This window comes from Ochotona princeps, chromosome 11 (assembly GCF_030435755.1).
Source record: "Ochotona princeps isolate mOchPri1 chromosome 11, mOchPri1.hap1, whole genome shotgun sequence".
Lineage (NCBI taxonomy): Eukaryota > Metazoa > Chordata > Mammalia > Lagomorpha > Ochotonidae > Ochotona > Ochotona princeps.
In genome coordinates, this window is record NC_080842.1 from 48,559,803 (window position 1) to 48,581,767 (window position 21,965).

Here is a 21,965-nt window from a genome sequence, read left to right on the forward strand (position 1 = left end):
ACTGGAGTGAGACAAGCTCTACGAGCTGACACGGACTCTACAACTGGACATGTAAAATAAATTAGCCCTGAGCTACTGAAATCTCTGGATTCTGCCCTGTGCAATCCCAGATGTTGTTCTCACTTGTCATAATTCTCTGAGGAATAACAGCACATTGAGAAAACACTGTGTGGCCCTTCTGTAAAGGATATCTGACCTTCCAAGAAAATACCAAACTTTGGAAAAATAATAATAATAATAATGAAGCAACTGTCCTTGGTCCCTGTTTAAAAAAAAAAAAAAGCAACCAACCAAAAAAAAAAAAGACGACAACCACCGCACAACCAGTCAGTCAAAGCCATGGCCGAGGATGCCTCAGTAGGGAGGAAGGTAAGTTTTCCTTTGGCTTTTCTCCTCTTTTGGTTATCGATGGTGAGGAAAGGTAGCCAGGCACCATCATCTTGGGTCCGGTGCATCTGCAGAAAAAATGCTGGGCTGGGAACCGAGCCCTGGTGGCTTCAGGGCTTGAGAAGGGTAGCATGACTGGAGGCAGGACAATCTCGATGGGTTTCAGGGCAACCATTTTGTCCTCTGGCCGGTGCCTGACAAAGCTTGTCTGCCGTTCGTAGGGTCTGGAGGGATATGTGTTCTTCAGAAAGGTTGGCACCAAAGGCTGGGTGCTGGGCTTGGTGAGCTTTCTGATCTGGAGGGAGGCGCCCACCTGCAGGGTTGTTTTCTGTGGGAGAGACACTTTGGCTGCCAGTGTCTCAGACTGGTCAGTGTTTGCCTTCATTTCTCGGTGCAAGAACTCAGCAATTTTTATTTGGATGTCATTACTGTCAGTGAGAGCCTTTGGAAAGGCTGTTTTTGATTTCTTCTTCTTCTTCTCCCTTTTGGATGATTTGCCCAACTCGATGCCATCCAGCAGGCCCTTGGCGGCAGCTCGCGCCAGCACGTCTTTGACAGACACTGTCTCGGTTGGGTCTCGCTGTGGTGAAAAAGCAGTTACTTAGGATTGGTGGCAGCTTTGATGACTGTGTGTATTAACAAACCCTCAGCCCTGTGTGAGTAAAAGGAGTGTGTCTTACTATTGCCGATCAAAGTGGCCTTAGTCTCTGATATGTGTCCTAACCTTTAGCAAATGGGTCCCCTCCCCACCTTTAGGTTTCCCATTTAGAAATCTGGTAGTAATTGAGATTACAGAGCCCTTTTCTTACATGTGAGGGAAGACACAGCAGATGGTGAGCAAGTGCTTGGGGAGGAGGCTGGGCAGGCGGCAGAGGAGCACTTAGAGGTGCTATGAAGACGGGGGGGTTGAGAGAGACGGCTGTAACTCCTGCCCCATAGCCAGGGATCAGATACAAACCCTTCACCACAGAACGGTCACCAAGTTCCCAGTTCCTCTTATGACAACTGTCTTCCCAGGTGTGGCGTGGAGTGGGGATGGGGTGGGGAGGGTGTTTTTCCTCACCTCCCTTGTTAAAATAGAAAGAAAACAACCATTGTTGGTTTCTGATGGTTCCATCCTGAAGAACTTGTCAGTGGACAGCTGTATTTCCTTTAGGGAGCACAGTGGAAGCACAGGAGGACTAAGCCTGCACGAGAGAGACAGACACTGCATGGTGAGAAGGGCTTCTCTGCCCCCCAAAATTTGAGCAAAAGTTCCAACCAAAGACAAAGTACTTGAAGCAATTTTCCCAAAATACTGTGAGTTAAAAGCTCTGCTATCTTATATTACCTCGAAATATATGTTTCCCAAGTTCTCCATCTTTAAATAACTATGCCAAGAATAACAACTTCAAACAAACTTAAAACTTGGATTCCCCAAGTCATTAATGAATTAACAAAAATCTTCTATTATTAAAACAGGTCAACATGTATAATAATCACAAAGGTGTATCCCCAAATGCCCCATTCTTCCCCATGTTGGTGAAACACAAAAGGTGTGACCTCCTTCTTTGGATTGCCTTTTGTCCAATTACAGTATAAAAACTAGCCACAGGGCAAAAGCACACTACCTGGGACACCTGCGTCCCATATTGAGATGGGTCTTTGCTCCACTTCCAATTCTAGCTTCCTGCTAATGCACTTCCTGGAAGGAAGTAGGTGAGAGCTTAAATACCTGGATCTCTACCCACCATGTAAATGACCTGGATTGAGTTCCTGGCTTATGCAGCTTTAGCCTGGCTGGGCCCTAGCTATTGTCAGCCTTTGGGGAGTGAACCAAAAAACAATAGTTTAATATGTACACTTATCTTTATATTATATATATTTAATTATGTATATATTTAAAGATAAGCATATATTACAGCATGTACACACATATATAATGTGTATTTGTGTGTGTGTGTGTATATATATAGAGAGAGAGAGAGCACATCTGCCCTGTGGCTAGTTTTTATATATTATATATATAATTAACATTATATATAACATTATATATATATATATATACATATATGATATGACAGTGTACAGTGAGAGACCAAGAAGACTAAAAGACCACCAGAGGACTCCCATCCACTGATGCCCTCCCCAATTGCCCCCAGTGGAGCCAGGAACTCAATCCAGGTCTCCCACGTGCATGACAGGAGCCCAGTTATTTGAGTTATTACTGTTGCTGGCCAGAATCTGAGTTAACAGGAAACGAGTCAATAGCCAGATCTAGGACTCGTACCCAGGCACTCTGATGTGGGAAACAGGCATCTTAACCACTAGGCTAGATGCCTTCCCCGACTTACTATTTTAACCACATTCGTTTTCTCAGTCTCCCTCGCAGTATTACTGGATGTACAATAAAGTGCTCAAGGCAATACACAAATACACGATGGTGAAAGACTTTATGTCAGAAATATAAAAATCTAATTGCTAGTACGTTTCGAATTAAGTTTTGGTTCTTATATTTAACTTTTCACTTGATAGTATGTTCATCCATGAATATTCTTACATTGCTATGCTTTTAAAATTAAAATATACTTAATATATTTAATGGACCAAAGCAAGCAAATATCATCCTATGTGAAACTATTTTTTTCTGAAATGTAAAACCAGTATTTATTCATCCATTATCTTCCTAGTATGTACAGAGCATATGAATAAAACATTCTGTTAAATAGCTTACAATTTAGTTGGGGAAACAAATTAACTTACTATAGTATGAAAAAGACCAAATAAGAACACTCAGCCAAGTGGAGGCAAGATTATGTGGGAGTATAGAGTAAGATGCAAGAATTTTGGCCATGGGAAATGGCAAATAGGAAGACTTAAGAGGAAGCAATAGCAATGGTAATGTCTTGACTCATAATTAGGTTTCATTATGGTAAAGAAGGTGAGTCTAGACAGAATAGCACGAACAGAAGGACACATTTCATGAAAATGCACATACAGCAGGTGCTTCACAGGGCTGGGCCAGAAGGTGAGTACAGAGAGGTCACACAGGATGGCAGCAGATACACACATTACCTGGAGTGACATTCAAAGAGTCTGGCAATGATGGTAAATAGCTAGCTAGCTAGATAGATAGATAGCCTGGCACATGATCATGGAACTTGCCTGAAATAAACTAGCTTTGCAGGTACTGAAGGCAAGAGAGCTGATTGCTCCTCTTACCAACTTTGTTCTGAATTTTAACTTTTTTAAAAAGATTTATTTATTTTTATTGGAAAGGCAATAGAGAGGAGGAGAGACAGAGTGGAAGATCTTCCATCTGATGGTTCACTCCTCAAACGACCACAACGGCCAGAGCGGAGCCAATCCGAAGCCAGGAGTCAGGAGCTTCTTCTGGGTCTTCCACACAGGTGCAAGGTTCCAAGGCTTTGGGCTGACCTTGGTTGCTTTCCCAGGCCACAATCAAGGAGCTGGGTGGGAAGTGGGACTACTGGGATTGAAGCCAGGCCCCTGACTTTTAACTTTTTCTTAATGTCCTTTATTTCACTTACTTGAAAAGCAGAAAGATGATCAAGAGATCCTCCTGTCTGCTGGTTCACTCCCCAGATGCTCACACTAGTGAGGGCTGGGCCAGGCTGAAGCCGGGAGCCAGGAGGCAGGAGCTCAGTCTGGGTTTACCATGTGGGCAACAGGGATCTTACTACGTGTGCCACCATCTGCTGACCCCTTGGGTGTGCATGAGCAGGAAGCTGGACTCAGGAGGAGAGCTGGGATCCAAACCCAGGCATTTCAGTAGGGGAGGCAAATGTCTTCACCACTATGCAAAATGCACCTCCCCAATACACTAACTTTGTAACCAGCCAACAACTTCTGAGGCTAATTCATACATGCTAGTTATCTAATATAAATGGAAATCTGCCAAATATGTATTATTCATTTAAATATATATAAAAATACATATGCATGTATATTTATATACACAATGAAAATAATCAATTCTTACCAATCTGGAACATGTTATAGCTCCAGAGTATAAATATGAAGGCAGGGATTTTTGCTAATCAAATATCAAGAATGGTTGTACCTAACAGGATGGAATTAGGAAAAGTACTTTTGTTTTATAAATGAACATTTCTGTAATATGAAATTTTTATAACAGTGAACAAGAAAATTGCATCAGCTTAAGGAAAGTATCATGAAGAACCACTTCCATAATGAGCTGAATATTTTTGAGCTATTAAGAGGAAATGCACATAACACATGGAGGATTCGGTGACAGCGTGATGCCAATACATTCAACTCTAAATTCTCCCTCTTAGGGGATTTAGATGATTCTTATTCCAATGCACTTCCCTCTGCAAAGCTGACCGCATCCCCAGCCAGCAGGCATAAACCTCATGAAAACACAATTTTCCTATCTGAGCTCAAATCCCAAACCAACCTAGAATATGAATTATTCTTGAATTCTCACTTGAGTCTTTAACACCATATTATAGATGGATCATGGCTTATATTGAATGAAATGCAGATAATCCTCCATTTTGCCATGTTATAATCCTAAAATCTTAATCCCTGACAAATTAGGAACCAGGCATTCTGCTCACTGACATGTTCCATACTTGCAGTAACTTTTGCCATTGAGCTACTGCTGTATTGAGAAGCTGTGAGACCAGAAGCTTGGCTAGTAGCCACCAACAGGAGCTGCTGAATAAGGAAAGATAGTCAGCAAGAAGGGAGATACTGGTGTGATTATCAAGTCTACTTGTGAACTGGCAAAGAAAAAATTCCAATTTAAAAGGGGAAAGACTATATTGATTATATTTATTAAGTATTGGGGGGAAAGCTCACATGATTTTTTTTTTAAGATTGATTGATTTGAAAGGCAGAGTTACAGAGGGAGAGAAACAGATCTTCCATCTGGTGGTTCACTCCTCAGATGGCCACAACTGCTTGGGCTGGGCCAGGCCAAAGTCAGTAGCCTAGATTCTGTCCAGGTCTCCCACATGAGTGTCCAGGCCCAAGGACTTGAGCTAGCTTCCACTGCTTGCCCAGGCACTTTAGCCCACACTGATATTCATTATCAATAGTATTAAAGGACTGATTAGTTAGTGTTATTTATTCTCAGATCTATTTCTTATCTTGATGTCCACAGTTCAGATTGTTATTAATTAATGACCGTTGTTATTAATGTTCTTTCTCTCTTTCCATAGTTTACTATAGAATTTTACCTGGAACTACTAGAGATACCTAGGTTATTTTTACTCTAGTCTTAGTGTATATGAAATGCCTAAAAAAAGGGTTAAGAAATCTATGCTTTCAGATAATATAACATCCAATTTCCTGCTACCTTATAAGAATGTCTATATATTTTTCTTCTGCTGAGGCATATATGTATCTGAAAGAGGAATATGAAATTTGAGCCCAGTTTATCTAAATGTCAATTTTTTCTTGCCTTTAATTCTGGAGCCAATGTTGTGGGATAGTGGGTAAAGCCAACTGTGTGACACTGGCATCCTGTATGAGGCCTAGTTCGAGTCCCAGCTGGTCCACTTCCAATCCAGCTCCCTCCCAATGGCCTGGGAAGATGGCCCATGTGTTTGGCTCCCTGTACCCATACAGAACATCTGAATGAAGCACCTGGCATTGGCCTGGCTCAGTCTGGCCATTGTAGCCATCTGGCTAATGAACCAGCAGATAAAGAAAAGATTATGCTTCCTTTCAAATAAGTGAATCTTTTTTAAAATGCCTCTTTAACACTAGCAAAAACAAATTTATTTACTATTGGAAGGTGGGGGTTTGGAGCTAGTGAGTGAGAGGGAATGAGAGAGCGAGCTATCCCATCTGCTGGTTCACTCCTCAGATGTCTGCATGAGCCAGAACTGGGCTAGGCAGACACAGGGGGCTATGTCTCAATTCACACCCCCCACATGGAGGGCAAGGGACCCAAGTTTGAACTTGAGAGAGGACCCTGGACTTGAACCCAAGCTCTCCTGTACTTGGTCCAAGCATAAAAGCAGTATCTGAATTGCTGTGTCAAACACAGGCCCTCACAATCTTTCAGTGTACCAGAAAATGCTTATGTGACGGTACCACAAAAGCTCTGCAGCTGCTACTTGGAAGTTGAAACTTCGGCTATTTGAGCAAATTAAAGCCCAATTTAAAAGAAGTAGAGTACCTTTGCACAACAGAGAAAATCTCACTCTTCATTTTTAAAAACAGTTAAGTCGCTTAGAAGAATCCTTTGTTTTCTTACCTATAAGGTTGTACTTTAATCCCACAGTCTTGAAATTCCAGGGCTTTCTTAATAACATCTTCGTTTTCTTCTGTATAAACTGAGCATGTGCAATACACAACTGCTTGAGCTTTAGCAACTGCATTCAAGAAGATGTAATCAGTGCCGTGCTCCCATTCACAGAACAATGCCCATTTGCTAACGCGTCTACCCAGTTTTGTAGGAATGACTTCCCATGGCGGCTGGTGTGGCTTCCCTCACAGGCAAAAGCTTACATTCATCACGCAGCCTGTGGCCAGCAAGTCAAGTGGATCTAACCCAGATTGCCTGGGGAATGAAAGCTCAGCCAATGGGACCAGCCTACTCACAAATACAAAAGGATGGATAGCGCCAGACTCCCACAGGCTTGATACTTCCGGCCCAGTGTACCACCTCATTAGCTTAAAGGACTCTAAAAGCTAACACAGATTTGGAAGGGAATTCCAGTTCTGTCATTGACTGCTGAGTGAACCCCAAGTTATGAACATCACAAAATTTTTTTTTCACTTGAAAATTAGGCAGTGTCACTACCTGCAATTTGCTTATTGAACACCTAGTCCAAGTCATGCATTGTAAGACTGGAATATGTCAGTCAACAACACAAATAGAAATCTCCATCACTTTGGCACCCACTTTCTACTAGAGGAGAAAGGCAGCAAGGCATGGATAAGCAAGAAAATGGTACAGCATTGTTAGGTAACAAATGCTTGGTGACAAAGACATCGGGGAATGGGAGTATGAGTCTCCAGAGAGATGCTGTTCCTTTACAGAGGCTGGCCAGAGAACCGCATGGCTGAGGTGGCACACAATAGGGACTTGGAAGGAGAGCAGGCAGCCAGCCCTCCAGCTCTCCAGGGGAGGCATTCTAGGCTAAGGGCACAACAAACATTAGGGGCCTCATGCAGAAGGGGATGGAGCATGGTCACGGGATGAGCAGAGAGGAGGGGGACTTAGTGCCCGTTGGAGCAGACTGGAGGCCACGGACCTGATGGGAAGCCACCTGTTTGAACAAGATCATTGCAGCTGGGCCCGGCGGCGTGGCCTAGCGGCTAAAGTCCTCGCCTTGAACGCCCTGGGGTCCCATATGGGCACCGGTTCTAATCCCGGCAGCTCCACTTCCCATCCAGCTCCCTGCTTGTGGCCTGGGAAGACACTGCACCCGCGTGGGAGACCTGGAAGAGGTTCCTGGTTCCTGGCTTTGGATCGGTGCGCACCGGCCGTTGCGGCTCACTTGGGGAGTGAATCATCGGACGGAAGATCTTCCTCTCTGTCTCTCCTCCTCTCTGTATATCTGACTTTGTATTAAAATAAATAAATCTTTAAAAAAAAAAAAAAAGATCATTGCAGCTGCTGTGGAAGCTGGACGACAGTAACACACTGCAGTAAGCAAATGTGAGGTGATGATGGCCGGACACTGGATCCAGACGGTGAGTGTAGAAATTAACTGCAGAACACCGACCGGGGATGTGAATCAGGAGGCCTGCAGGATGTTGGGCATTTGAACTGGAGTCCAGTGGAAAGCTAAAGTTGCTGTGTACTCCGGGAAGAACAGGTATGACGGGAGAGACAGCAGAACTCTCTTGCGAACCTGCTAACTCTGAGATGTCCACGCGTCACTGAGTGACGGTGTCGAGAAGGCAGCTGGCAAATACGAGCCTAGAGTTCAGAAAAGTATGGCCACAGACTGCATGAGATCACTTCCGGGGAGTGGGGTCGGGGATGGAGAAGGAGGAGGCATGAACCGTGGCACGCTGTCACGCTGAAGTGGGTGCTGACATAAAGAGGACCTAGCGGGTAACGGGGCTTGCCACAGAGACAGGACTAGTGGCATCTTGCAAGACAAACGAAGTAGGCACATGAGGAGAGATGAAGTGTTCGTCTGTGCCCTCCACCACAGATGGGCCGAATCAGGTAACAAACAGCTGAGTACAGCCCTGACGAATCAGCAGGCAGTCGCCGGTGATCCTCATGAGAGCGCTGACAATAATTGCTCCAAACAGAATGGGGCTAAGTGTGGTGGTAAGGAGCTCAAAAGTCAGTGAGGGTGCCAGCATTGTGGCACAGCATGTTAGGCTGCTGCCTGTGATGCCGATATTCCATATACACATGGCTTCAAGTCCTAACTGCTCCACTTTTTTTTTTCTAGATTTATTTTTATTGGAAAGCCAGATTTACAGAGAGAAAGGTCTTCCATCCTTTGGTTCATTCCATAATTGGCCAAAATGGCCAGAGCTGAAGCAGATACAAAGCCAGGAACCAGGAGCTTCTTCCTGGGCTCCCACATGGGTGCAGGGTCACACAGCTTTGAGTCATCCTCCACTGCTTTCCTAGGCCACAGGCAGGGATCTGGATAGGAAGTGGAGCAGCCAGGACATAAACAGATGCCCATAGGGGATCCTGGCACTCCTGGGGGAGGATTAGCCTGTTGAGCCACTGCACCAAGCCCCAACTGCTCCACTTTTGGTCCAGCTCCCTGTTAATATACCTCACAAGGCAGCAGAACATGACCCAGGGCCTGTGCTACCCATGTGGGAGACTAGGATGCAGTTCCTGGTTTTTGGCTTTGGTTTAGCATAGTCCTGCTCATTATGGCCATTTGAGGAATGAACCAGTGTATCAAATGTCTTTTTCCATGTCTCCTACTCTCTGTAACTCTTTCAAAATAATCTTTAATTAAAAAGAAAACTAAATAAGAGGATAAATTACGGAAACTTTTCATGGGAAAAGCAAGTGGAGGAGAGGAGAGAACACTCAAGTGAAAATATGGAAATTTTTTTTAACTGATGAGGAACTATAAATTCTAGAACTCTCGAATAGAAGATATGAACCAAAAATGGATATGAGAGTTATGGGGAACTAGGTATAAAGGATTCCCTAAGAAATATCTGCTTTGATTTTACCTGTAAGGATAAGGGAATCTGTGCCATTCTGGTCAAATGGGAAAGGTCTTGGTGAACATTAAACAGAATTATACCAATAAACAATATAACGTGGCACATACCACATGAGCAATTAATGTCTAAGTATTTTTGATACTGCTAGTAAGTACCATTTAAATTGCTATCATTTAAAAGGATTTCAAATGGGGCTTTAGTCATTCCTATCAAAATTTAGAGTCAGACTCCCCCACCCCGTGAGGCCTTTGCTAGGTTTGACTGTGTCTTTCAAAGTTCATGTGTTAGAAACTGAGTCCCCACAGGACATGAGGAGGGAGGAACCCTGTGTGTCCTGGTCTGTATTGTGAAAAATGTGAAATCTACTCATATTAAATAAAATTTTTAAAGAATTAAAATACATAAAGAAAAACAAAGAAGAAACTGACTCTGCAGTTCACGGCTGCTGGCGGCAGCGTCATGAGGGTGGTGCCCTGTGGCTACAGAGTGGGTCAGTTTTGGCGAGACCAGTGCTTGTCAGGGGGAGCACAGCTCCAGCATCTGGTAAGTTCTTTTATCTCCTCCCTGTTAGGATCCTGCACCAAGGGCCTAGTCAGAGTGCCATGATGTTCCCAGGACTTCTCAGCCTCCAGAACTGTAAGCTAACTTCTAGTTTTTCCTTATACATTACCCAGTCTACCGTATTCTGTTACAGCAACAGGAAATGAACTAAGTCAGCATTGTTTTACGGGGAAATGATCAAAATTTAGAGTCAGACTCCCCCACCCCGTGAGGCCTTTGCTAGGTTAGACTGTGTCTTTCAAAGTTCATGTGTTAGAAACTGAGTCCCCACAGGACATGAGGAGGGAGGAACCCTGCTTTGATTTGCCGTCTGTCTTCTGGCAGTGTAAACGGTTGTCATCTCAGCTGCTGTCAGAAGTTAATGTTGATTCAGCATCATACAGGGGCTTCTATCATTACGATCCTTTTGCTTTTCATGATGCTTTCTGAAGCTTTTTGAAAGCTTTAAATATTCAATTAAAATTTAATAAAAATAAGATAGTTATCAACTTCCTGATCTTCCAACTAATTTACTTCATGGATCATAAACACAGATACTTAAAAAGGTTCCTGAAGCGGGTGGAAGTAGGGGTGGCATTTGGCCCTGCTGCCTCCTTCCTCCCCCATCTACGAGCACTGGGGTTGTCACTGGCTCCTCCCCCGGCTTCCTGAATGCAGCAGGGACGGCTTACAGGGATGGCTCCACATGCACCCTGACATCCATGGATAGGACCAGGATTAAATTCCCACTCTCGGCTCCAGTCTGGTTCAGCCTCACCCATGTCAAGCATTTGGAAAGTTATTTAGAGAATGGCAGCTCTCGGTCTCCTCTGCCTGGCTCTCAAACAACACTTACATAACTTTTGGAAAGATTCGTGGGAAAAAACAATGGAATTATAAGTTTGGGGCAGGTGTTTCATGTACCAGTTAAGAGTCATTTGGGATGTTCACATCTCATTTGGGAATCCATTCTGAGTCCCAGCTCCACTTCCAATTCCAGCTTCCTTCTGAATGGGTAGCAAGTGAGATAGCCCAGGTCCCTGGCTCCCTACCACCCACAGGGGGACAGGGACAGTGTTCCTGACTCCTGGCTTCAACCATCACGGCCCTCGCTATTACAGGCATTTGGGGAGTGAACCAACAGATGGAAAAGCCCTCTGTCTCTCTACATGTCTCTATCTCAACTTTTCAAATAAGATGAAAATAAAATTTTTGAGAAGTATGTTTATTTTTATACAGAAAAATTTTAAATTCCTGCATAGTTTTTTTTCATAATATGCATTTTCCATGAGCTTTATAAACATCCCTAGTATGCATGGGTTTTAAATTTTTTCTACAAAATTATCTCTTAATTTCATTGTTTCCATCAAATTTTTGAAATACACATGCACAGACTACCAGGTGCAAAGCAGTGTTTATCACATCAACTAGAAGGGCAAACCTCCTGAGTACTTTCTGTTTTGCTTTATCTCTGCCTCATTTTGATATTATTTATAGAAATGTTTATACCCACGTACTTACCTTTGAGTTCCTATCAGGATTTATTCATGCCCGTATGCCCAACAGTTAGCTTAATGCCTAACCCAGAACAGGTATTTGATAACACATATGGATTTAACAAAAACTTACCAATTTCTAGGAGACCCGTAGCTTTCCACATACATGTGAGGAAAGGCAGTAGTACTTAAAATCTAAGTGGAATGATTAAAGCTATGGCATAAATACTTAAGGAATGTTGTTACACAGACTCCAAATTAAGAGATCAAGATTTTAACTACAATTATAACTCTTGTTTTCAGTTTAGCATTAATTTGAACTAAAGAGCAAGTGTCAGGAGAGGTACCACAACAGAAAACTAATGAAGCAAGAAGCCAAAGGAAAAAATAGGAAAGACAAAACTGCACGATTATGGATATAAAAAAGATTTCATTTCAACATTAACAAATGTATAAATTATACTTGATAGCCTAAGGCTAAAATTATGGTAAATCATTTTCTAAAGTGGTAACAATTAGTAGTTTGAGGCTCAAATTCTAGAAAATGTGCTTATGGTTGATACTTCATTGTTAGTTTACAACAAATAAGTGAAATAGTAATGTTTCTATATATTGCACTATACTTTTATGTATTTTACTATAATGTGCTATCTTTTAACACAATTTTTCCAGTGAGAAACTTACATTTCATTGCATGTGTCAGCTGCTCATACTGCTGCTGAGCGAGAACATGAAGCTTTTCTTTCGATGTACCCCCTTTAGAAAGATCCTTCAGTAAATCCGTATCTAAATTTTTAAAAGTAAACAGACTTTAAAATATGCTATGACTATAGATTTTCTATATTTGCCCTTATGTTTTTTCAATCGTTCTGCCTATGAATCAAAATTTTTGTGAAAAAAACCTGCTAAAATCAAATAGTGATATTAAAACATTAACTTAAAAGTTCAAAAATCAATAAAGGTAATAAGAGTAGCTATAATATCTTTTTCAAAAAGAATATTGAAAACATTTAATATAGTTCTTCTCTCAGTTCCTGCGAGCTAGCAATCCGAGTAGCCATGCATGGTTCTGTGCCGCCCAAGAAGCCTTGGTCAGTGATGTACTGTAGGTGTGGTGGGGCTCCACAGACTGTCACAGAGCCGAGTAACCGCTCGTGCCTTGTGACATCATCGCCAGGTAATGCCGCGGTGCAACTGTGTGTGCAGTGATGCTGCTGTAAGCAAAGCATCTGCACGGCCAGTCACAGGGAAGGCCAGTGCATACAATCAAGTCCGATGCCTAATACCTGACAAGAGCTTCCTATGCTACTGGTTTATGTGCCTACCATACCATCCTTTCTCCTACTTACTACGCAGCCGCAGCCTTCTACCGCTATGTCATCTAGGGTTATGCAAGTACCCTCCACGATGTTCGCACATTGAACAAATTGCCTAGCAAGGCTTTTCTCAGATCATGTCATATTTATTGATACAAGTGTACTCTTTGATACCATTTCTTTATTCCACAGGGTACAGTGTAAACCCAGTAAGAAATAGCGTACTTTAGTGGGTAAAAAAAATTTTCTAACTGATCTGAATTTGAATCCATGCTTCCCTATTTACTAGCTACATGGTTGTAAGCCATGTTGCTTTTTCTAAGTCTTAATTTTCACCCCCCCTCCAAAATAGTATCATCAAAAAGTGATTGTGAATGTTAAGTCACAGTGTACATATAGCCCTACAATATCATCTAGGACAATGTCATGTTCAATCTTAGTTAGTTCCTTTCCCTCTGTTTCCCTTCCTTCCTTCCTTTTCAGCTCTGCCCATGCTTGCATACGTGACAGTTACCATATCTGACTGTAGGTGGGGTGTCCTCCTTTCCTAATATTCTAGTTACTGTACTATGCCTTTCAATGTAAATAACAGATTCTAGTGGGAATCGGTTTCAGTTACTCTGGGGCAATATAATGTGATTGGCAGAGTGATTTAAGGCCCACTGTCAAAGGTGGACATTTGGCATCACAGTAAAATGCTGCGTGGGAGCATTCATGTCCCTTGTGTAGAGTAACTGGGTTCAAATCCTCACTCTGCTGCCAGCTCTACTTCCTGCTAACATATACCCTGAGAGGTAGCAAATGATCATTCAACTGGACAGGTCCCTACTGCATGTGGAAGACCTGGATTGAGTTCAGTGCTTAGCCTGGCCTAGCCCTGGCTGTTGGGAGGCACCTGAGGAATGAACCAGGGCAATGGAAGATCACTACCTCTTCTCCCATTTCTCTACCTCCCTCCCATCCAACTCCCTCTCCCACCTTCTGAAGTGAGTAAACCATGAATACACTATTTTTCTTTTTCCAGTGCCAGCTTAGGTCAGACTGGCTGGGTAGGGAAGCAGACTGAGACATTCTGATATGATGATCTTCGGGGTGGGGTCAGGGGATGGCTTTGACACTTTTCTCTGATTTTCAGCCTTCCTATTCCTAGAATGGGAATAATTAGAGTCACCACATCATTGAGTTGTTGTGAGAAGTTAATGAAATGATCCAAGGAAAGTGCTCAGCTCATGCTGTACACGTAAGTGCTCGATAAATGCTAAACCAAAAGTTTAAAATTTAAGAATCCAATAAAATATTCCTAGAGTTAGTATTTAGTCTGAGATGTTTTAATCACAATACATATATTATGATATATAATATATAATGGCTTTTTAATATATATGATGCCTATTTCATCCTATTATCTAATATATCATATATATCAACTCTATCTAATATATCATATATATCAACTCTATCTAATATATCATATATATCAACTATATGTAAGTATGATACACACATATATGTGATATATCCTGGTGGTTTAAATAGTCTTGAGTTTGAATAAACTTAATTTGAGTTTAATTAGGACTGTGTTTACAGAATAGCCTATTCGGTCAAGCAGATCTACAAGTTCAAATAACTGTACAACCCTGTAAAAAGGAATCAATACTTCCAAGTCTCAGGTTTTTGTTCATAGAATGCTGACCAATGCTAACACCTCTATCTGAAACTTGGGGAGAAGCCAAAATCACATGTTGGACCACATCTGCCCTGATGGTCTGTCTCATTCCAATCTTAAGCATCAGAAGAGCATAGTTGCCTGTCTCACAGGGTTGGCATAGGGATTAAATGAAGCAAAAAACATGTACCTTCATGTTCATTTAAAATAAATTCTACCGGATTACTAACACCCAGTCCTGAACAACGGGGCAGCAGCAGAATCACTTTCACTTTCTGTAACCTGTGATCCTTTGATTCAATGTTGGTAAATGTATCATGAAGTATTTCAATATCTGGAAGGAAAAAAATATGGAAAATTTCATGTTAAAATTTTAATTTAAAAAATTTTAATCAGTGTGTTATTATACCTATTTGTTGTTTATTTTTTAACCTGTGTGAGTCTTGTTCTGTTATGATACTTTCCACTTAATTTCAGTTGTATGTTTTTACTTGTTTCTGCTTCTCCCTTCTGTTGGTCCCCTCTCCAATTGCCCATAACAGAACTGGCAGAGCTGAAGCCGAGAGCCAGGAACTCAACCGAAGTCTCCCTTTTGGGTGGTAGGAACCCAAATACTTGAGTCGTCTGGTACTGGCCAGATGGTGATGGGAGCTGGGTATCAAACCCTGGTGTGTAAATGTCTTAACTGGCACCTTAGCCACTGAGCTAAATGCTTGCCTTGTCTTTTGTTGTCATTGTTAACTGAATCGCAGATACTGCACATGGAAAAAACCAACCAACCCTCATTTAGGATACAACTGAAGGCCTGGGATGAGGTTACTTCCTTCCACAGAGAATTCACTTTTGCACCTGGCAGGCAAACACTAGGCCTAGGATCAGGCACTAGCCATTCCAAATCACCCCAATCCAAGTGGGAATTAGGGTGGTTGGAATGTGGGCTATTATGCTTCTTTGGAGAGCTGATCACTCTTTTTATATAATAAACTAGGATTTCCAATGACAAAATATTCTTAAGAACAGGAAGAGTAAAAGCATTATCTTTGTGACATAAGCACTTATATAATTATGTTTTTATTTATTAAATGGTGAAATTGCTACCATCTACATTAACCAAATGTTGCCTGAGCTAAATGTCAAACACAAATGCAGAGTATCAAGAAAAGAATTCATTTAACCTATAGTTGTTTCATTAACACTAAGTAAGAATAGCCTGATAGAATACAGGTTAGTGAAGGTTTTTAAGAGTACAGCTTACCCAGAATTTTTACTTTCCAAACAAAACAATGTCAAAATTTGTTTATTTTAAAGACAGAGAAACAGAAACAGAGATCTTTCATCTGTTGCTTCACTCCCCCAAATGCCTCCAAAAGCCAGGACTGAGACAAGCCAAGGCCAGAAGTTAGGATTCAGTTAAGTCTCCCACATGGGAGACAGGGAGCCAAGTACCTGAACCATCCCCTGCCGCTTCCCAGGAAGTGGAACTGGGAGCAGAGCCAGGACACAAACCCAGTCCCTGCCGTTCAGGATGCAAGCCTCCCGACTGACATCTTAACCACTGTGCCAAACAGCTGTCCCTCATACATTGGAAATACGTCCAAATTCTGATAGAGCAGCAATCACCAAACAAATTAATATTTGTACATACTTTTACATCCCATCTTTGTGAAAAGTTTCTTTAGGTCAGGATCGTTAGCATGTGACTGTACTCCACACACGAAGATTTTTGAAGTATTATTATGTGTTAGGATTGACATATGGGCAACTGTGTACCATGACCCTGTGTTGACCATCAAGATATCATCCTCCATATTCAGTAAGGCCTTTACAGAATGAACAGCAAGACTTCGAGACTTGTCCTAGGAGGTAATGATATGATTAGCATTGTTCAAAGGGCATAAGTAGAAACATGCATTCATTTCCTTTAGAAAAAATATTGCTAGGAATCTTGAAGAGCTATCCAGTCCATTTTAGTTTAAAAATCATATCTAAATAAAAGTGGACAAATTGATAAATACATTTAAGACAAAGTGTTTAACTTTGGTTAACATAAATTATGCTATCATTTAGTTTTTATATGGTGATGATGCAATACCAAAATCTCCAAATAAAAAGAACATATTAGTGAAGTCCTATCTTAGCTCCCATTTTTACTCCTTTATGAAAACCCATTTATCTGCCATTTTTTCTTGCCCACTATATTGTCACTTAAATTGTTGTTGGCTCATACAGATTACAATTAGTATGTTTAGGAGGCTTAAGAGGGGTGTTCAACAGATTCAGCATCTGCAGTTGATCTGGCTAACGTAAGAGATTTTGATGCTCAATAATCCAGGGAAGGAAGGAATAAACATTAGGAGACCAAGGCACTAATTAGAATCTAATGGTGGAAAGCTTCATTTTTTAGTATCTTGCTGTTCCTTTTCTTGGAATCCCATTATTCCTCACATTTATTTTCTATATCAATAGCCATTCTTCATCTGTTCCAAATCAAAGCCAGAAGACCACATTCAAGGGATTATGAGAACGTTTATACGTTGACCTTTCACGTGCAGGATGGCACTACTGTCTTCCTCCAAAAGAGAAAGAAGAAATGGTCTCCTCCTGCCTCCCCTTGAACCCTCCCTCGAGAGAGAACGTAGTCTTGCAAGGAGCGGCAATTCTAATCTCCCAGCCAGGGACTCTGGGCAAAGTGTGTTCTTTGGAACTCCACTTGAGTTAGCGATGCCGAGGTACAGCAGGAGCACTAACTGGAGAAGTCAATTTCATCCCAGGTTACAATCTGGCCTTATAAACCACCCTGATCATCCATAAACCACACACACATGGCATTAGGTTTTACATATAGGTAAAGGGATTCTTTGGCTAAGCAGGATTGCTGAGAATGATAACAAAAGTAAATATTAACTTTACCTGAAAAATAAGTTTATAATCTTTGAAGAGATCTATATTTACAAGATCCTTTTTAAGATGAGAAGGAAAAATTAAGACATCATAGCAGTGTTGGTCCACAGCAAAGACTTTATCATCAATATGCAATATGGATTTGACTTTATGATAGCCTTTCGTCTTCAAATCATTATAAACTTCTTCAGGGCTATGAATATACAACATTAGGTTGTAATTGCAAACATAATACATTAAAATGTGTTTTTAACACACTTTTTCATGCAACAAAGAAAAATATCAGTGCAAACATTGCATGTAATGGGACCCACAATCTAAATCTTAGCCAAGAGTTAAGCTGAAAGAGATAGAAAAGTTATTATATTTATGTGACTACCTTTGTTGATTTGGCAATAAAATCTGAAACTAAACCATGTTTTTTTTTAAAGATTTATTTTATTTTTATTACAAAGTCAGATACACTGAGAGGAGGAGAGACAGAGAGGAAGTGGAGCTGCCAGGATTAGAACCAGCAGCCATATGGGATCAAGGTGAGGACCTTAGCCACTAGGCCACGCCGCCAAGCCCTAAACCATGATTATTTAAACATTCCCCAACTAAGCAGTATTTCTTATTACAACGTTTTAAAGAGATGGAGACTTGAAATATGAATTAGAAATATGAAGAGCTTAATTAAAACACTTCACCTTCAGGAAGGCATTTGACTTGGCAGTTACAAAAAGGTTTGCATCCCACACTGGAGTGCCTGGGATCGGCGCTGGGCCTCCAGCTTCCTGCTAACACACACACTGGTAGGTGATGGCTCAAGTGACTGGGTGCCTGCCACCCACATTAGAGGCCCAGATTAAGTTCCCAGCTTCTGACTGTGGCTTGGACCAGTTGCAGGCATTTAGGGAGAGAACTACTGGATGGGTGCTCTCCCTATCACTTTATGTGATCTCAAATACATTTAAAAAAATAGTACTAATTTTAAAATCTCCTACCTGATTTTACAAGTGTTTATCCAAGCATAAAGAGGCAAAGTGGAGGCCCGTAGCTCCTGCTTCCTGACCGTTTCCGGCAGAATGTGGTAAATGGAAAGGGCGTCATGTTTGATCCGACACCTTGCCAACGCTGCCGCCAACTTTGTCTTGAAACTAGACAGAGAATCCGTTGCTGATGACATCTGAGACAAAGACTATCTGTTTCCACTAGAAACTTACAGATGACAATAAGAATTTTAACAAATTTTTTCTACAATCCCATTTGAAATTTCTGAAGTAGAAAATAAAAATGTGTCATATTTGAAAATAGATATGTAATAATGCTAGTTTCCTTTCATCATTTTAGTTGCACCATAATGTTGCATGTCTCCTTAGATATTGATGTTGATTACTGATTTGAGAAGGAAGTTTTAATCAGTGAAACCATGTAGGGTTTAGACAAACGTGGAGTTAAATCCAGGCTCTGTGAGAGCTGTGCGGCTGTGTTAATCTTCTCTCTTAGCCTCAGCTTTGTCACGTGAAAGGGTAGCCAGTGCAGCTGGTGACTGATGTAGTGAATATGTTAAGTGTGCAAAACAGCCCAGTGCCTGGCACACAGCATCTACCATCATAGTCCTGATCAGACACTCCGATGAGCCTGCAACAAGTCCTTGTCTGCCTTGAATATTCTATTCCTCAAAATTCCACATGACAAAATCAGTATCATCAGGAATGCCCAATGATTTCAGTTGATCTCAAAGAGCAGATTTTTAAGAAATGCAAATACAGGATTTATTCCTAAACCTTGTTCATGGCAGGTTCACAGCAGGAGCCTACTGGCATAAACTTTCAGTGTAACTCTGAATGAGTAATGGGGACCAGAGGCCAGAGAGAGTCAAACGCCACCTGAGCTGTGCTGGATGTGGGATACAGGTCCCAGGGGATTCGCTCAGGGAATCAGTGGCAAGTTCACCTGAACCACTTAAAGAGTAGTAGTGGGAGGCAGAACTGGGGAGCAAATGAACACCACCTCTGCATCTTCTGCCTGCAATCTCTCCGGTTATAGTTTTGTATCCACTCACCATAATGAGAACTCCAAAAAATATCTTTGTGAGACTACACATGCCTGTATGGGAGACACACAGACATGACAGGGACACTTTGGACCTCAGGAGGAAGCCTTTGTGGAATGGGGGGTGGGGGGAAAAGCAAACTGGGTTTGCTTAGTTCTGTCTAAATGTCACAACAGAGGGAAATGCTATAAATACAACACAGTACATTAGCATACATCAAAGAATACAAGAAGGGATGAGTTACTGGTCTATGTTATACACTGGGATATTGATGAGCACAGACTATTTGTGGTCACGTAGTACTTCCAGATTCCTTACTTAAGACTTACCATAATAAGTGAGAGAGAGAAAAGACAGAAAGATCTTCCATCCCCTAGTTCACTCCCCAAATGTCCGTGGAGGTCAGAGCTGAGCAGATACAAAGCCAAGAGCCAGGGGCCTCTTCTCAGGGCTCCCTCTGCTGCCCTCCCAGGCCTTCGGCACAAGCTGGATCAGAAACACTCCAACTTGGGCCTAGCGGCTAAAGTCCTCGCCTTGAACACCCCAGGATCCCATATGGGCACCGGTTCTAATCCCGGCAGCTCCACTTCCCATCCAACTCCCTGCTTGTGGCCTGGGAAAGCAGTTGAGGACAGCCCAAAGCCTTGGGACTCTGCACCCATGTGGGAGACCTGGAAGAGGTTCCTGGCTCCTGGCTTCGGATCGGCATAGCACCGGCCATTGCGCTCACTTGGGGAGTGAATCATTGGACGGAGGATCTTCCTCTCTATCTCTCCTCCTCTCTGTATATCTGACTTTGTAATAAAATAAATAAATTAAAAAAAAAAGAAAGAAACGCTGCAACTGGGATTGGAACCGGCACCCCTGGCACTAGTCCCAGATTTTAGTTCCTCTTTTAGTTCCATTTTTCCATGAACTGTAACAGTTCCCTTAGAGAATCTAAAGAATTGAGCTGTTCCAAAGAGACTTTTAAAGATGTATTTAAATCAAACTATTCCAGAAAAGATGATAATTATGATGTTTCTTCTTTGACTACTAATAACCAAATACTGTGGTCAGATGGTGACTATAAAGGTTACAGCTAATTTCTGTCCCTGGGTAATAAACACATACTAGTATAGCACAATATGGCCAATGTTGTAGGATTTTAAAAAGGTAAAGAAGAAAGTAAATGTAATTAAGTCAGCCCAAGGGAACTTTTAAGAGAAACATATGCTAACTATTAAAGGAAGACCAAGAATTTTCCAAACCTCAATAGGAAAGATGAGATACAAACAACACATGAGTTTTGAAACACGAAGGGAGAAGACATACAGACAGGGCAGAGAGCCGCAGCAATATGGAGGTGCTAAACAGTAGATTCCCTGAACAGAGAGTGGCCAGAGAGCCAAAGCTCAACTCACAAAGAAGTTTTAAGATTTTTTAAAACTTCATTTAATTTTTTTAAGATTGATTTATTAAACATTTCATTTCATTTAAAGACGAAGTTATAGAGAGGGGCGAGAGAGAGAAAGATTGTCTATCTGCTAGCTTACTCCCCAAGTGGCTGCAACAGCCAGAGCTGAGCTGATCTGAAGCCAGGAGCCAGGAGCCTCTTCCAGGTCACCCACATGGGTGCTGGGTCCCAAGGACTTGGACTGTCTTACACTGTTTTCCCAGGCCACAAGCAGGGAGTTACATGGGAAGTAGAGCAGCCGGGGCAGGAACTGGCATCCAGGCTTAGCCCACTACACCACAGTGCCAGCTCCTTTATTTCCATTCTTAATATGGCAGGAATTTCTTTTGTATTGGCATAAATGAGAAATGCTTTCCTTTTTTAAGATGATTGCTATTTCATGTCTTTGGTTGCTAACTGCCTGTGTTGTTGGCCACAGATGACGGAGGTGAGGGTGCATACTTGCTCAAGCCAGGACCAAGTCATTTTCTGGAGGGAGCAAAGGCAGGAAGCCAGTTCTTCCAGGGATTGGTCCTGCCACATGCAAAGGCTGGCAGCTAAGTCCTCCACCCCAGGATCACAGAAAGATAAGGGAATGGAGCCAGAGCACGCGGAGGGGCAGAGGCTGGGGCAGGACAGGGTCCAGGAGACTGCCTGACCGCCTGATCGCCCTCCCTGCTATCACAGGGTCGCATCCTCCGAGGTACCCCGGGTCCATTCTGTGATTGGTTTAATCTGTCAGCTGCACAAAGGAATCCTAACTCGTAAACCATTTCATCCTGTTAATTTTTAATGAAATAGACGCAAGTCCTTTTTGACTTTAAAATGTTCAGGAAGCCTTAACAATGAACAAAACTGTCCAATTTTGGAGTGCTGTTAAGCTCTCTGTTGATAAAAACTGAATATTTTCTTAATGCCAAAAATCATCTTTGGGTGAGCTGTTTGAATTTTCAAGAAGCATGTAATAAAATCAGCGTTCACACTGACCCTCATTAGGCAGGTGACATCGGCGAAGATCCCCAAGTAGGGGTGGGGAGACTGT

General features: G+C 42.0%; 1 protein-coding gene across 2 annotated transcripts in view; it reads right to left on the reverse strand.

Moving 5' to 3' along the window:
* Positions 1-331: 331 nt before the first annotated feature.
* The window catches only part of NSUN7 (NOP2/Sun RNA methyltransferase family member 7), a 30,394-nt gene continuing 8,760 nt past the window's right edge, over positions 332-21,965 (reverse strand). The window contains exons 5-12 of one of the 2 annotated variants that reach the window (XM_004579136.2): positions 18,437-18,589; positions 17,460-17,643; positions 16,195-16,405; positions 14,740-14,883; positions 12,252-12,353; positions 6,620-6,737; positions 1,451-1,574; positions 332-967 (exon numbers count right to left, since the gene is read on the reverse strand). In XM_004579136.2, coding sequence (XP_004579193.2) covers positions 332-967; positions 1,451-1,574; positions 6,620-6,737; positions 12,252-12,353; positions 14,740-14,883; positions 16,195-16,405; positions 17,460-17,643; positions 18,437-18,589 — 1,672 coding nt within the window. The remainder of the gene's footprint in view (positions 968-1,450; positions 1,575-6,619; positions 6,738-12,251; positions 12,354-14,739; positions 14,884-16,194; positions 16,406-17,459; positions 17,644-18,436; positions 18,590-21,965) is intronic. The other variant, XM_058670430.1, reaches the window with a different exon arrangement.